Source organism: Oncorhynchus kisutch, linkage group LG7 (assembly GCF_002021735.2).
Source record: "Oncorhynchus kisutch isolate 150728-3 linkage group LG7, Okis_V2, whole genome shotgun sequence".
In the NCBI taxonomy this organism is placed as follows: Eukaryota; Metazoa; Chordata; class Actinopteri; order Salmoniformes; family Salmonidae; genus Oncorhynchus; species Oncorhynchus kisutch.
The window spans coordinates 37,749,200-37,765,853 of NC_034180.2; the positions used below are offsets into that span (position 1 = coordinate 37,749,200).

General features: G+C 40.1%; 1 protein-coding gene across 1 annotated transcript; it reads right to left on the reverse strand.

Moving 5' to 3' along the window:
• Nucleotides 1–2,076: 2,076 nt before the first annotated feature.
• LOC109893961 (homeobox protein Nkx-2.2a-like) lies at nt 2,077–4,601 on the reverse strand. The gene is made up of 2 exons (XM_031829056.1): nt 3,966–4,601; nt 2,077–3,237 (listed from the first exon to the last, which is right to left on the reverse strand). Exons 1-2 carry the CDS (start codon nt 4,219–4,221, stop codon nt 2,687–2,689), a joined length of 807 nt encoding a protein of 268 aa, XP_031684916.1. The 5' UTR covers nt 4,222–4,601; the 3' UTR covers nt 2,077–2,686.
• Nucleotides 4,602–16,654: the final 12,053 nt, after the last annotated feature.

The window sequence follows — 16,654 nt, forward strand, 5'->3', positions numbered from 1 at the left end:
TAAGACTGCTCGAAATTAGGAGTTTTAAAATAGTTTTGCTGCCCAGTGACCACACACTTTTGGGGACAGACAATACTCACTCTTTGAGCTGGGAAGATCGAGGGGAACGAGAGAGAGGGAAAGAGAAATGAGAGGGCTGTTGTTAGCGTAGCTTTATCGAGGAAGAAGGACTCCCTGTTATCTGTGAATGTGGCTTCTTTTTCCCAGAATAGATATAGCACGAATTTTTAATTCGTTTTTCTTTTAGACAACAATGCTTTATTTGAGAGCTGGACACAATTTGGGTTTTGTGAAGGATCCTTTTCTCCTTGCCCGAGCCCAGCTGTCCATATGGGATACAACGTGTACAACAAGGATCACAATGGCACTAACTGACAGGCACGACAAAAAAACCAAGGATACATCTCCCTGACTCCGGGATGCACTGGTCAAGATAAAGGAATTGAATAGCCCCAAGAAACTTTGACAGGCTCTCTATCCACACTGTCTGCAATCCCACTCTGGGTCCTCGTTAATATGCACGCCTCTAACATCCACGACAACTGGCCCTACGCCTTTGTGTGCTTTTTGTGTGGTGTACTGTATATTGTGCAACGATAGACTGCACAAAACTGCCTCGTCACAGTGCTAAATCTCTGGCCATCGGGGTTAGGGCCAGACAGAAATCAACATGTTTTATTGACTTAAGTAGACTCAAATTATATCAGCGCTCTTACGCAGGTTGCTAGAGTGATGGGTGTTTTTAGAATGTATTATTGTAGCCTACTTGTGTAGTCTAGTTGTATTGTAGCCTAACATTAGTGTCATATTTTTTACATCAAGCTGTTATTTCACTCGAGGGTATAGGCGTATAGACAAATGAAAGCAACAATAATCTAGAAAAAATGATGTTATAAATGAAAATCAACTGCTATAAATTGTACTTCCATTTATTTATCATTCCCACTTCCACACGTCTGCGATCAAAATTGTAGCACCATGGGTAAAGGAGCCCAATGGTGCTATATGAAATCGAAACTATTAGCCTATAGGTCATTCAAGGATGGCTATTTCCATTGAAAAACTATTTTTATAGACTATAAACAACAACTTAATTGTGAATAAATAATGCGATACAATACCGCCATTAGCATTTAGTATTAATACTATTACATGGTTAATGGAGCAACGAATAATATCAGGGAATACGTCAGCAGCACAGCTTGCAAATGTAAACATTGTAGCCTCTCTCTGAAGAAAACAAATTGAGTCTCTGTAGCCTGGACCAAAAGCAGTGGCCCCCCTAATTAGCAATCGGTGTCAATTTAGCTGTTTGTTCAATGATAGTGAGGGCGACTCTAACATCTGTTCTATAAGATCTCGGTGCTGGGTCAAAAACAATGCAGTTAAGATTTTGCCAAAGGTAATCATATTTACCCAACATACTGCATTGGGTCTGATAATCACAATGCACTCTGTGATTCACTTGGGACCCATTTGGTTATTGTGTCGACTACTTTGGTACACTGTTTAAGATAGCTATTTTGGATACACATCCACAGCCCATCCATCCATAGGGCTGCATCTACAAAAAGCTAAAGCATAAGCTAACATAGAGCAAGGGATATTGAAGACTACGTAACTTGATTGATATTCCTTTCACGGGTTGTGTTTGTTTGACAACAATGACGAGCGTAAAACCTTGCGTAAAATTAAAACGTCTTTGCATTAAATCCGTTTTTAAAATATAGGCTTACCACTTCACACCCCAATCCGAGAGGAGTTCGAGACCTTGAAAAGGAGAGCTTTTGACTCAAAAGCTTCTTAGCTGAAGAAGCCCTCTTATATTAGGCTAAGTGAGTGGATTTTAGCCCCATTTCACAAGTGACTTTAGCCTCCTTATTACTGACGTGTCCATATTCAGACCATTTAGACGGATTAATTTAGGTTAAAAAAAATAATAATAAGTGCGCGACACATAAATTCACCTGCTTTCTGGTAACACGTATAGGCTGCCAATGCATCACATTAACAATGTTTAGCGTATGTATTCAATAAATTTAATAGGACGTATTAAGACACGCAAACCAAAACGTAATTTCTGAAACACAGCATTTTATTAAAATCCTTATAAAAATTGGGATATTTCCCCATCAGCGCGCGATTTACCTGTTATTCACATAATAATATGGGCTCTGTTAGACAGTCATGACAATTCCGCCAGAAATTCTTCCTTCTTTTTGAATTGGAAATATGTATATCTCCACGTATACGATCCTGACATGTTTCTAGGTTGCAAATAATTACCACAAAGTATTTACAAAAAACAAAAACAAAGGGAAAAAAGCTAAAAGTTGCCAATGTTTATTCATGGCCATAAATATTTTCGGTCCATTGTAAAAGAAGCAAGAAATAAAATATTCCATAATTATAAAGTGGTTTTGCACGTGCTTATAACACGAAGGACAAAAATAAAACATATCTACAACACACAAACATACTGTACAAAATTTCACAAGAGCATTGACATTCTTAAATCTCGGGAGAGGCTGGACCCAGTTCTCTTAACGAAAACATGTAAACACGGCGCACATATTAGCCCCGAAAAAATGGTAGATATGGGTCAAGCTGCAAAATGAAAAGTCTTTATTTTCTAGTGAAATCCCTATCGTGCTCCTAAACGGCAGCCCCGTCAGTCTCAACTAGTTCACCAAGTCCACTGTTGCGTTTGCACCAAGTGATGTGCTGAAGGGAATTGTGGCGTGGTGGCGGCGCAGTACTGAGCATTATATTGCATTTGATGAAGGGTCTGGGCGCTATACGCCGAGAGGGGGAATCCAGCCTGAAAAGTGGCCGCCAAGTCCTGAGCTTTAAGAGTATGACAAGGCTTTCCATCCCTGACTAAGACAGGTACGGCCACCCGCCGGGGAGAGGGGAGATGGGTCACTTCCATACCTTTTTCAGCGCGCGCTCTCTTCATTTTGTACCGATGATTCTGGAACCAAATTTTCACTTGAGTTGGTGTCAGGCGAATCAAACTCGCGAGGTGTTCTCTCTCTGGCGCGGATAGGTATCTCTGTTGCCTAAACCGACGCTCAAGTTCGTACGTCTGTGCCTTGGAAAACAGCACTCTTCTTTTTCGCTTCTTACCGGAGTCGCTGCCGTTGCTTGACGTTTCCTTGTCATTGTCTGGCGATTCGTCCGCAGAGGGTTCTGGGGACTTGGCTGAGTCTTGAGAACTTGCTGAAAGACCATGCACTGCGTGGGAGAGACAAAATACAACGGTTAAAATGGTTTTCTCGACTGAAATACACCTGCCAAGCACACATGGAAATGTTAAGCTGCTACATGTAAAATGAATTTTTCAAAGCATGTTAAAGTAACGCATTTCGTTTGTACAGCCAAAATACAGTGTTATTTGTTTTTTTGTGTGTGTAATACACAGGGTCAAATTTATGAAGTCTATTTTATGTGTCTTTATAGTTCGTTTGCACAGCCAAAATACTATGTTATTCGTTTTTTATGTTGGGACCCACAATATTGATTCCCATCAGTCCCCAAAGAAAGTTAATCACTGTAGCAGCAACACCATGCACTGTCTGCCTACAAATCTTCATCATGCAAAAAATGTACATTTCTGATGCCGATTTTATGTGGCTTTATAGTCGATGCATTAACAAGTCTTTATCGATCATATTCTAAAAACGTTTAGAGTCACTAGAGCACATGTGAACATGAAATGATTTCAATGGTGGTAACGCCTTTAAGACGAGCGCAGCAATGCATGGCGAATAAAGATGAATGCTGCACATCATTCAAGGGCACCATTGAGCCCAGATACGACGGAATAAAGATTATGCATTCCATCAAGTGTAGATTGGATAACATATATATGATGCGTTCTCACTCAGAAAACAGGCAGATTAAAGTATTCACTTAAGTGCATTGCAAATGAATTTACGATTCTTAAAGAGTTGGCTACTTACGTGAATATTGGAGAGTGTCTGTGGTGGCAAGCCATCTTGTGTACGGATTGTCACTACTATCATAAAAGCGGTTCTTTATAGGCAGATTTTGAACGTTTTCTAGCGGACTTTGTACCAAAACTCCAGTGGGTTTTGTCGTCTCCGATCCCTCGTTATCTTCCTCCGGTCCAGTGATAGATCCTTCTTCATCATTCGTGTCAGGGAGGTCCAAAATGTCCTTCACAGAAAAGCCGGTCTTTGTGTTGGTCAACGACATATTCTGGGGAAATGTATGCTGGAAATTTGCTGCACCAGTTTGGCAATCCGCTGCTTTAAAACACAAAACACAATCGCAGTTCAGAAAAAAACGATATCTCAGTGCTGTTTTACCTTGAACTATTCAAAGAAAATCATGAGCCTCTGTCGATAACCATTGCCTATCCAAGTAGTAGAGGAATCAGTTCTGTAAGTCCAGGAAGAATGCCAAAGTGGCTGAAGTGCTATATCTGTCTCATTGATACTGTGCTACTGCTGGGTGCTACGGAGAAATAAGCCATTACCGGTCTGATCAGCCCATATAAGGTTGGTCTCAACAGATGAACCTGCAGTGAAAAAGCATTAAAAACGCAAAAGGTTGGCCACGTGTGGGCGGGTCTTGGGAGTCAAGTGGATGAAGACAGTGTTTGCAGATGTGAAATTGTGGGTTTTGGGGAGATCCGAGCCTCTACCATTGGTGCTTCAGAACATGATGAGTGGTATAACGTGTCAATTAATTACAAAGATGGGAAGGGCCTTTTTTTTACACCCTATTTACATACAAAGGACCTCCAAGTAGCTTTATACTCCGAATACTTGAAAGCGAGTTTTAACAAATTGCTCCTGAAAAAGCTATTGCATTATAGGCTTCTCTCCACATATATACAATATTGAATCAATAGGAAAACTGCGGTCTGGATGCCCGTTCGATAGCATTGATATCATAATTTCCCTCCTGAATAAAAATATGTTTCAATTGTCAACACTAATTCATGTAAAACATTTGAGTCAATATTTTGTTTCAGACTTAGGGGCTTAATTAAAATCGGATTCTATTTGGAAAACACACCGATCGGACCTAAAAAGATAAATGATAACCGACTGATAACAATAATAATAATAATGGTGAACAGCCTATAAGGAAATACATTAATAATAATACTCATTATAATAATAATAATGTAACATAAGCCTATGAATAATAGCAGCGTTTTAGCCGACATGAAGAATACTGTTTTTATAGGCTGTTTAGGACTATATCATAATCTTGACAATTATGGTTTTTAACCTACTATATTAAATTGTACATAACAGGTTCTCACAGGATTTGTGTATATTTTTGTACACATTTCTCCAATTCCATTATTCTTATGAAATGTATTCTATGTGAGTTTTCCCCCAGAACATAGCAGAGTAGCCTATTGTCTGTGCAGGCTCCTTAAATGTGCTACGTCGTCACCTCTTTTGTAGAAAGCGAGGAATTATTGCAGATTACTTTATTTTACTCCCTTCAAGGATCCTTTTTTTTTTTAGCTTCTACTGCTTCTGCTGTAGCCCCTCTGCCTACTATCTAGTATGTGATGTGGGTGACAATGTTGCACTTTTCTAGCAACTCCTCTGCGCATCCTGGGTGGTCGGACCCGGGCAAACACAAATACAAACCGACTGCTAAGCTGCAGACAATGGGGGAAATGTAGACAAATGTCCGGCTCCTGTTGGAAGCTTTTGTCCGGGTGTAGTTTCTGCATTTATTTCAGGGGCGAAATAATGGATGATTGACGCCCCTGTACAATGCTTTCTAACTGTTTGGAATAAATCTGAGGTTGTTCCTAGTTGTCATGGTATTCAACTGCTTTCAATGGACTATCTCTTTACTCAATCCTGTATCCTTCGACAAAATTAAGGAAAGTCCTTCATTTTAGCGCACACGGATACACGTACACTCTCCTTATCCTTCTCCCTCTCACAAACTAGGAAGGTGTCAAAACATCTTCTCTAGTGCCTAAATATGCCATTTACTTTACTGGCTCAATAAATACAGTGGGCTACAAAGTGAGGTACACTCTCACCCACAGAGGCAATTTTCACGGAGGAAAGCCCGTTCTTCCACAGTTTGAAATAGGCCTACAAAAGATTTGTATGATAATATCAACATTGTTACTGTTATTATTATTATTTTGTTATTATTATTATTGGTCCTCATCAACACTGCATGATGCTAGATCTGTTTTCCTTCTCTCACGGAGCTAGCACTTCACCTAGCTGAATATTCCACCAGAGGAGAGTTTTGGCAGCTAGAATTAATCACACTATCTCAACCAGTTACAATGGTTCTAATGAACAGAACGGGGTTTGAGCAAAGTCGAGCCGTGACATAGACCTTACTGCCCGACATTTGCAACGCCTATGTGCACATCTAATCAATAGACTACATTCAATATTGAGCAGTTCCTCCTTACGAGTCATTTTTATGTTCCGCAAACTTGAAGTTTATGCATTATTTATAGTCATGCTAGGCTATAGGCTTACCGGCGTTGTCATTGCGCTTGGCCATGATTCTTGATGGCAAAATGAGAGAGCACGCTGTTGTTGGTGGTAGGAGCACACGAGCGCGGTCTGTGGGCAGTTATTGGGGATGTATTTGAACAATTGAACTGAGGGTTTCGGCAAGAAGAGGTAAATGTGCACAGGCTAAGTGGCCGTACTTCACTTCGAGAGCCATCTCCTTGTGTTTACCTGTTTACTTTCACAGGTAACTCAAACAGGCCGCTTGCCTTTCCACTCGGACTTATGGGCAGTGCATGGCAGTCTTTAGCAAAGCCGGTTCAGTTAACATGACTGGACCGATTCCTGGCAATAAGTGCCTCATAATAAGTATATGCACCATCCAACCAGCCCACTGCACGAAGTGAGCTTAATTTACTGAAGCTTATTAAATGAATTAATAGGCTACATATTTGATATGAATATGTTATTACTATGGCTATATCATTTCACACTGAAAAATAAAATAGAAAGCGCACTAATTGCTATGATAACAGTAGCCTACTAGAAGGCCTAATGATAGGCGTATTCACAGCAATCCAAATAATAATAACAATAATTATGTAATACCTAATCTCTCTTGTTATATTTAACTCGGAAAACTACGTAAACTGAGGATGACAACACCACGTCATTCCCTGCTGCAAGAAGGTCTCAGGCTCAGCGTTGAAGGGGGTGGGTGAGTGAGCGCTTCTTCTGGTGGGTATTGGACCCAATAATGATCGGAGAGGGAGAGTGCTGATGAGCAGAATAACTGCTCATTGCCACAGATGCACCAAGATACAACATTGACTATTGTTTTAAATTGGTGCTCTACAAACAAATAGAGCTCGAGCTCTGGGGAGGACATGCGAGGCTTGTTGCTTACATTTACCGTCCAGTTGTCGTTAAAGGCATGGATACACTAAACAAGAATACACTCTAAACAATGCATTTTGAATTCACATGGGAATTCCTAGCTATTTTATCACTGGTTGTGTGTGTAACTAAAACTGGAGCATGCATAAAGGTATGGAATAGTCGGGTGATATAAATAATTAGTCTATACTCCACCGAAAAAAATACTGTTGGATTAGTTAGTGTTTTATAAGAATACGTGATAGAGCCCTAAGTGCTGTAAAACAGCTTATTTTATAAGACGGTTCTCATACTTAAAATGTATAAAATACAATACCAAACTAGGCTACTGCAGAAACATGCATTCTCCATCATCGCAGAATTAATTTTCAAATGAATCAAAAAAGCCTTCGGGAGAATAGATAGTTCTCGCCCAAATTTTTGTTCACAAATTAAGGAAGAAAGACCTTTTATACAGTTGATTAAATACGTATTCAGATTGAATACATTAACAATGCTTCAGGACGGTGTATAATATCGTTGATCATTCCTTTCTTTAATCGCTGAATTTCAGTGTGTTTCGATGCCTCAGGCTGGCGTTTAGGCTTTGTAAAATGTAACCCCGTTTGCCTCGAGGTGCTCATGATGAATGTATGAAGTGACAAGACCGATTTCTCCCTGTATGATTAAAAGGCTATATATAATATGCAGGTAAAAGTATGTCCGTTTTATTTATGGGACTAAGCCATGGCCCGGGGAGGTTGGCCCGAGGCACAAATCATTTGGAGCGGTTTGGTTCCAGAAATCCAAACACCTTTTGCTTGCGGGCAATCCCAATGCCTGTATTCGTCTCCCTTCTTCTAATGATTAAACATGTCACAATGAGATTAGCGCTGCGCCCGTGCCCGGAGGAGTTGCCTTCATTTGTTATACCACCAGTGTATTTGTAACGTTGAATTTCATGCTGCACTTTCTGTTAGTGAGCCAGGCCTTTATCCGCTTCTCTGAGACAAATTGCTAAACGGTTTATTATTTTTAATCACTTCCCCCTTTCAATCTCTAACCGAGAAGAACAATTTGTTTGTCCCTGCGACCTGCTTGAAATTAATCATACGAGAAGTTGACTCTTTCTGCCTGCATTCACCCTGCAAATACGATTACCTTTTCTCAAACAATTCTCATCACCTATACCAATAAGCAAATAGCTCCGGAGTCACTAATATAACAAAAACATTCTGACAGTGTTCTTATGCAGGAGTGTTACTCTGGCACTGGAGACACATCTGTAATACTCCAGCGGCCTCTACTGACCAAGCAGTGAAATGACAGGAAAAAGAAAACACCCGTGTCAGATGCAGGCCTGTGTAAACGTTGCTCTCTCAAATTTGACTCAGAAGCCATACTTATTTCACTCAATAATATATATTGTCTCCACGTTTTAATGTTAACTATTGCATTGCTTTGACCATAGTAAAATACTTACAGTATTTATTTTACCATATGACGCGCAGGAAGTCATGAAGGGAAGACAGACAACAAGCAGGCAGTTACAGTGGACACTATATTGATTTAACCATTCTTTTTGTTTTATATATGGAGGCATTAAAAGTTACATGTAGAATATGGTGGGAAATGTGTGCACAGTAACTTTCATGGTAAAGCTTAATCCCCACGTGCGTAAAATCATCAACAACCAATGTTCCAATACTGACAAAAAACGTTGTTGTGATACACATGCAAGTTTAGGAATATAACAAATGCAGTATGCATTAACAAAAAGTTATAGTTATAAACACATGGACATGTAAGCTATGACATCCTTGACTTGTTAGGAAAAGGTAGGAAGCAGGCATACACGCACAAACAAACACAAAAATAAGACGTATTATTCTACTACACCTACAGTGCACAGTAGCCTAATTGAGTGATTTACAGCTAAAGTACTTAATTGAAACCATAACAAGACGGTTTACCCCGCCTCTGTTATGGTAAAAATAATAGCAGGTATAGGTTAAATTCTTCATGTGTATATAATTAGTTTATAAGTACAAAAAAATGATGTAGCAACTAATGATTCTAGCTTTAAACTATCATAGGCATATTGCGCTCACCTGGTGATTGATGACTGGAGGGGCTGAGTGGTGTAGCCGGCGTTAAAACAGCGCGTTCTAACTGAAATATCTCCAAATGGGAGTCAGCAGTGCGTGCAGAGATAAGCCTGATGCGGGTTATATACCCAGAAAGCAAGTGGCCCTCTTCTGATGTGGTCCAAGTAAGTTTGCATAGCTGGCAAAGGTGCTCTGCTCTTACTGAATAGCTGACATTGCATGATGTTTGTTTTCCCCCTTGCTATGACGTGAGACAAAATATTGTCCATATGTTCATTGGCAATAAATTGGTCATGAGAACAAACACGGCTCCTTCTTGATGATACTTGTAACTGAGCCAACCAGACTTTCTCGTTCAGGTTGCTTTTTGTGCCTCTAAATCGCGTGCCTCTAAATCGCTTGATGTTTTAAGATTTTGCATACATATTTACATGTGAAACTTAGATCTTTAAAACTGAAAATGAGCCCGGGACTTTGCCTGTTCTTTAGAACATGGCTCGTAGCCAAGTCGTTGTGCAGAAGGGTCTCTAATAAATCGCTTGGTAACCAAGAAGCAACAATGCCGAGTGACCAGATGTGGCATGTTATCCATGCGACACCCCCGTTTACATTAGATACCCGGATACAATGATTGATAGCGAAAGTCTCTATGATTCTTTGCAATTGTATGGCATTCTCTCAATGATGCAATTTACACACAGTTGTAGTGTAATAGGCCTAACCAAATAACACAATATATGCACACTGGTTGATTCGGACTATATCTAAAAAAATATATTTCACCTTTATTTAACTAGGCAAGTCAGTTAAGAACAAATTCTTATTTTCAATGACGGCCTAGGAACAGAGGGTAAACTGCCTGTTCAGAAAGATAGATTTGTACCTTGTCAGCTCGGGGGTTTGAACTTGCAACCTTCCGGTTACTAGTCCAACGCTCTAAGCACTAGGCTACTCTGCCGCCTCCTAATGCAACAAGCCTGGAATTTAAAGAAAATATGTATTTTACAGGTTATGTATTATATCAATCAATCGAAATATATTGGCAAAAAATGTCATATATATCTCTATTTTAGCTTTATGGCGTTAAAGTTCAACGTTATGGGGAGACTTGCTATCACGCCAATTAGGACTAAATGTACATTTACAATACAAATACAATAATAATAAATAATATATTTAATCTATAAATGTAATATAAAATAGCCTACACATTTTGTTCCTAAATATTATTCATATTTTTGAGCACCATGCCAGTAATTATGCTACATGCTGCTATCCATAGGCTACAGTAAGCAATTTCTCACCCGATAACAATGATAATCTCAGCAATTTAACTGTACATTTTCATTATACACTACCGTGGGATTTTACAACGACATGATGTAGACTATACAAAGTGTATTTCGGGAACGATGGATAGGCTACGTTCACTGTTGTCGAACGTTTGTCAGTCATCATGCACGTTTGGTGATAATATTCAACTGCAACTTGTAAACATAGCTACAAGCCAGACATTTGTATATGACTCAAGAATCATAGCAAATAAATGAAAATAGCATATTGTAGCTGGATATATAAGACTATTCATAACACAGCAGCAGTACGAATTACAGATTTGCAAAGTATGTCGCCAACTGAGCATGCAAAACATTTAGTCTGGATAAAAAACGTGTTTTATTATTTTAAATTCAATTAAAATATCTACATATAAACAACTACATTGGGAGTTTTTTCACCATATTAAGACCAGAATTTCTAGGCATTCTGTAATTTCGATATGGGCTGGATCTCAAATAATATTTGATTAACGTCTGTTACATATTGCAGGAAATGAGAAATGTCTTTAATTCAGAAAACTTCCCAGATTGTAGCAACAGGACTACTAAGTACATCTATGTGTGGTTGTAAGGATGAGGCGGGATGCCAATGATTGCTGTGAAGAAAGATATAGGAAGCAAACATCAGCTGTGGTATTATGACAGGGGGGAGGACAACTTGAATCAAGCCACAGTGATTTTATTGTGGGCAGTTTGGAATTTTTACATGATAATAATGGTGTTGCCTAGTACTGCAGGAGCGACCATCAATCAATACAGAATACATTACCGATGTTTTTTGTGCACATCCACTTTACCGCTGAAAGACTGAGATTATCCTTCCTGCTAAAACGTAGGGAATACAAATAAATACATTGGCCTCATCCCACTTTTCAAATTCCACATTAAGCCAAAGTAGTTAGTTAGAGTTTGAATGTATTCATAGGTCCCGAGAAATGAGAAATACCTTCCACTCAACCGCACTGTGAATCCTCTTGTGCTGCTTCAGATTCATCAAAAGTGCTCTGGAGACTAAATACAAGACCTCCTGAACAAGGATGCGTAAAATAGGCCCAGCGGTCAAGCTACTATCAATCCCTGGTCTGAAGCCTGATGACTAAGACACTTCAGATGTAGTCAACCGCCATATAAAAACACCGACGGCACGGCATTCTCAAATCAATCAGTTTATGTTTGAATATATCGACCACTCGAGGAGAGCTGAGAGAGGACCTTCTCGAGTCACAAATACCAGGGGAAATTGGGTTGATTTTCACGGGAAGATTCACTTTCGGTAAAAATGTTTAATTATCACGAGGGCACACTTGTGTGGTTTTGTGTGAGCCCTGCAGAGCGGCTGAGACCCCTGGTATGGGAGTAGTTAATATACAATACCTTTGGTTCGTATCATAGACAGCCCTCTCCCATTAAAAGGCACAGCCATTTTTCTTCATGCACTCAGAGAGCGTGAGGCACTAGTAGTCCTAGGCCTGGGTGGCAGCCCTGATGAATGGAAGTCTTTGGTCCGCTAAGAGCAGAGAGGGAATGTAGAAATAAAAGCCTTGTTTTGCTCAGGCTCAGACAAAAGTGCCTGGTTCTAAAGATTGGAGGATACTATCATTTCTTGTGTGGTGATGGCACATTGTGCAGAGAGGGGAGCTGTAGAGTGTTGGGTGGTGGGTCTTAAACATTCCGGCTTCTCACAATTCCTCTTGGAAAGGGAAAGGTAAGGAGATGAGGGCTGGAGAGAGGCTTAGAAGAGTGGCAAGATGTTTCCAAGAAATTCATTTAAACTGTTATGATATCATACGAATTGCAAAATTCGTAATATATCACACGAAATGGATGACGTAGTACACAAAAAACAGGGACACATTTTGTCTTGTGAAATTATACAAAGTTATTTAACTAATGTCACCAAACTGAAAATGAACAATGTTTCTAGTTTACTCCGATACTTAACCATAAATTAACTATTTGCCTATCCAGTCATATACTGATCTGAAAAAGGCAACATTAAGCAACACTTATTACCTTGAACTACTAGGTGAAAATTCATTAACGCTGTAATTTACTTGGATGAAAACGAATTGAATGGTGCACACCATCTTTTTGACCAGTGATCAATGGAAAGAGGAGCAAAACATTCACAGTGGAATGGTAAGTATGCTTCCAAGAATTGCTACATGATAACTGCTGAAATGCCTTCCAATGAATACAGTGGGGCAAAAAAGTATTTAGTCAGCCACCAATTATGCAAGTTCTCAGACTTAAAAAGATGAGAGAGGCTTGTCATTTTCATCATAGGTACACTTCAACTATGACAGACAAAATTAGAAGAAAAAAATCCAGAAAATCACATTGTAGGATTTTTAATGAATTTATTTGCAAATTATGGTGGAAAATAAGCATTTGGTCAATAACAAATGTTTATCTCAATACTTTGTTATATGCCCTTTGTTGGCAATGACAGAGGTCAAACGTTTTCTGTAAGTCTTCACAAGGTTTTCACACACTGTTGCTGGTATTTTGGCCCATTCCTCCATGAAGATCTCCTCTAGAGCAGTGATGTTTTGGGGCTGTTGCTGGGCAACACAGACTTTCAACTCCCTCCAAAGATTTTCTATGGGGTTGAGATCTGGAGACTGGCTAGGCCACTCCATGACCTTGAAATGCTTCTTACGAAGCCACTCCTTCGTTGCCCGGGCGGTGTGTTTGGGATCATTGTCATGCTGAAAGACCCAGCCACGTTTCATCTTCAATGCCCTTGCTGATGGAAGGAGATTTTCACTCAAAATCTCACGATGGCCCCATTCATTCTTTCCTTTACACGGATCAGTCATCCTGGTCCCTTTGCGGATCAGTCGTCCTGGTCCCTTTGCAGAAAAACAGCCCCAAAGCATGATGTTTCCACCCCCATACTTCACAGAGGGTATGGTGTTCTTTGGATGCAACTCAGCATTCTTTGTCCTCCAAACACGACAAGTTGAGTTTTTACCAAAAAGTTCTATTTTGGTTTCATCTGACCATATGACTTTCTCCCAATCTTCTTCTGGATCATCCAAATGCTCTCTAGCAAACTTCAGACGGTCCTGGACATGTAATGGCTTAAGCAGGGGGACACATCTGGCACTGCAGGATTTGAGTCCCTGGCGGCGTAGTGTGTTACTGATGGTAGGCTTTGTTACTTTGGTCCCAGCTCTCTGCAGGTCATTCACTAGGTCCCCCCATGTGGTTCTGGGATTTTTGCTCACCGTTCTTGTGATCTTTTTGACCCCACGGGGTGAGATCTTGCGTGGAGCCCCAGATCGAGGGAGATTATCAGTGGTCTTGTATGTCTTCCATTTCCTAATAATTTCTCCCACAGTTGATTTCTTCAAACCAAGCTGCTTACCTATTGCAGATTCAGTCTTCCCAGCCTGGTGCAGGTCTACAATTTTGTTTCTGGTGTCCTTTGACAGCTCTTTGGTCTTGGCCATAGTGGAGTTTGGAGTGTGACTGTTTGGCCATAGTGGAGTTTGGAGTGTGACTGTTTGAGGTTGTAGACAGGTGTCTTTTATACTGATAACAAGTTCAAACAGGTGCCATTAATACAGGTAACGAGTGGAGGACAGAGGAGCCTCTTAAAGAATAAGTTACAGGTCTGTGAGAGCCATACATCTTGCTTGTTTGTAGGTGACCAAATACTTATTTTCCACCATAATTTGCAAATAAATTCATAATTTTTTTTTTCAAATTTTGTCTGTCATAGTTGAAGTGTACCTATGATGAAAATTACAGGCCTCTCTCATCTTTTTAAGCGGGAGAACTTGCACAATTGGTGGCTGACTAAATACTTTTCTGCCCCACTGTATACTAACACATAAAAGCTCTCAAAAGATGTCCACCAATTGTTCGACAGGGACAGAAGCAAGCAGACTGTCTGAGTTCTGATGGTATCGCAGAGCAGTTATGAACATTTTCCACTATCATGATTCCCCACTGTTCTCCATTGATTCCCAAAATGAAGATGTGAGGTGTGTGTGTGTGTGTGGGGGGGGGGGGGGGGGGGGGGGGGGGGAATGCACTAAAGGAATGGAGAGAGTGGTTTCAGAGAGGTTTCCATTGATGGTAATAATCCATAGCCTCAGCCAAGGCCGGATCCATCCCTGGTAAGTGAGTCAGTCCTTGGTTGCACACTCCAGCCCTCAAGGACTGCTTTAGAGCCTCTATTTCAAAAGCTGTCCAGAGGTAAAAGATGATGTTTGCCTCATCCCTATGCGTTCATAGTGAAATAACAGAGAGAGGAAACTCATACAGTACTGTTGTATAGCTACATTCATGAACCTAGATAATGTTTGGAAAACATGGACTGCTGTTGATCAAAGGACAAGCATTTGTAGCAGAGAAGTCTGGTTCCAGTTTAGTTTACAGTGTAGTCATTTAGCAAATGCTCTAATCCAGAGTGACTTACAGGAGCAATTAGGCTTAAGTGCCTTGCTCAAGGGCACATTGACAGTTTTCACCTAGTTGGCTTGGGGATTCAAACCAGCGATCTTTCGGTTACTGGCCCGACGTGGTAAACTACTAGGCTACCTGCTGGTAGGACAAGCTATAGGAGGATGGATTCATTGTAATGGCTGGAATGGAATTCATGGAATGGAGTCAAACGTGGTTTCGATATGTTTGATGTGTTTGATACCATTCCATATATTCCATTCCAGCCATTACAATGAGCCAGTCCTATAGCTCCTCGCACCAGCCTCCTCTGACATGTACAATATCAGAAGGACCATTCACAAAAGATGTCCTAATGGAAATAAGTCTACATACAATGGTTCTACATACAACGATAAACTCTGGATGTGAAAAGATGTTTGAATGTGGTTGTTGAGGTTAATTTCAGTTTAAATTAGATTCATTTGTGACGATTGTTTGACATCATTGTAACAGCACCACTTTTAGCATTTGCACTTTCAACTAGTGCCTTTGGTTAAACCAACTTGTTTAATTTCATGACACATTTACATGACTTGGATTTATAGTTGATATAAAGAGTCTTCCTATTATGCCATGTGTCCTTCATATCCAGTTTCTTTTAAAACTACATTTGAAAGTATCTTGAGTAATGTATCGAAGTGCCTTTGAAGGTAGGAGAAGACTAATCTACTGTTTTCATTAATGCAAATCAAATCAAATTGTATTTGTCACATGCGCCGAATACAACATTACCGTGAAATGCTTACTTACAAGCCCTTAATACTGTTTGGAATAGGGGCGGTATTTTCACATCCAGATGAAAAGTGTGCCCAAAGTAAACTGTCTGCTACTTAGGCCCAGAAGCGAGGATATGCATATAATTGGTAGATTTGGATAGAAAACACTTTTGAGGTCACTCTCTTTTCAACTGATTTGAAATGTTCCGCTAGAAGAACCCCTAGCTGTAAAATTAATTCACCAACAATGAAATTCAAGAAATAGAATTAAGAAAATATTTACTAAAATAAACTAAAGTAAAAACGTTTTGAGAATCTGGGGACCCATGCCAAATCTTTTCAGTCTTCTGAGAGGGAAAATGTGTTGTTGTGCACTCTTCACAACTGTCTTGGTGTGTTTGGACCATGATAGTTTGTTGGTGATGTGGACACCAAGGAACTTGAAACTCTCGACCGGCTCCACTTCAGCCCTGTCAATGTTAATGGGGGCCTGTTCGGCCCTCCTTTTCCTATAGTCCACGATCAGCTCCTTTGTCATGCTCACATTGAAGGAGAGGTTTTTCTCCAGGCACCACACTGCCATGTCTCTGACCTCCTCCCTATAGGCTGTCTCATCGTTGTCGGTGATCAGGCCTACAACTGTTGTGTCATCAGTAAACTTAATGATGGTGTTG

What these genes read in the sequence shown, in the direction of transcription:
- LOC109893961 (XM_031829056.1), bottom strand. Translation starts at nt 4,221, where the DNA reads ATGTCGTTGACCAACACAAAGACCGGCTTTTCTGTGAAGGACATTTTG. An exon ending in AGACACTCTCCAATATTCAC is followed by an intron (nt 3,238 to 3,965) that starts GTAAGTAGCCAA and finishes TCTCCCACGCAG; the next exon opens with TGCATGGTCTTTCAGCAAGT.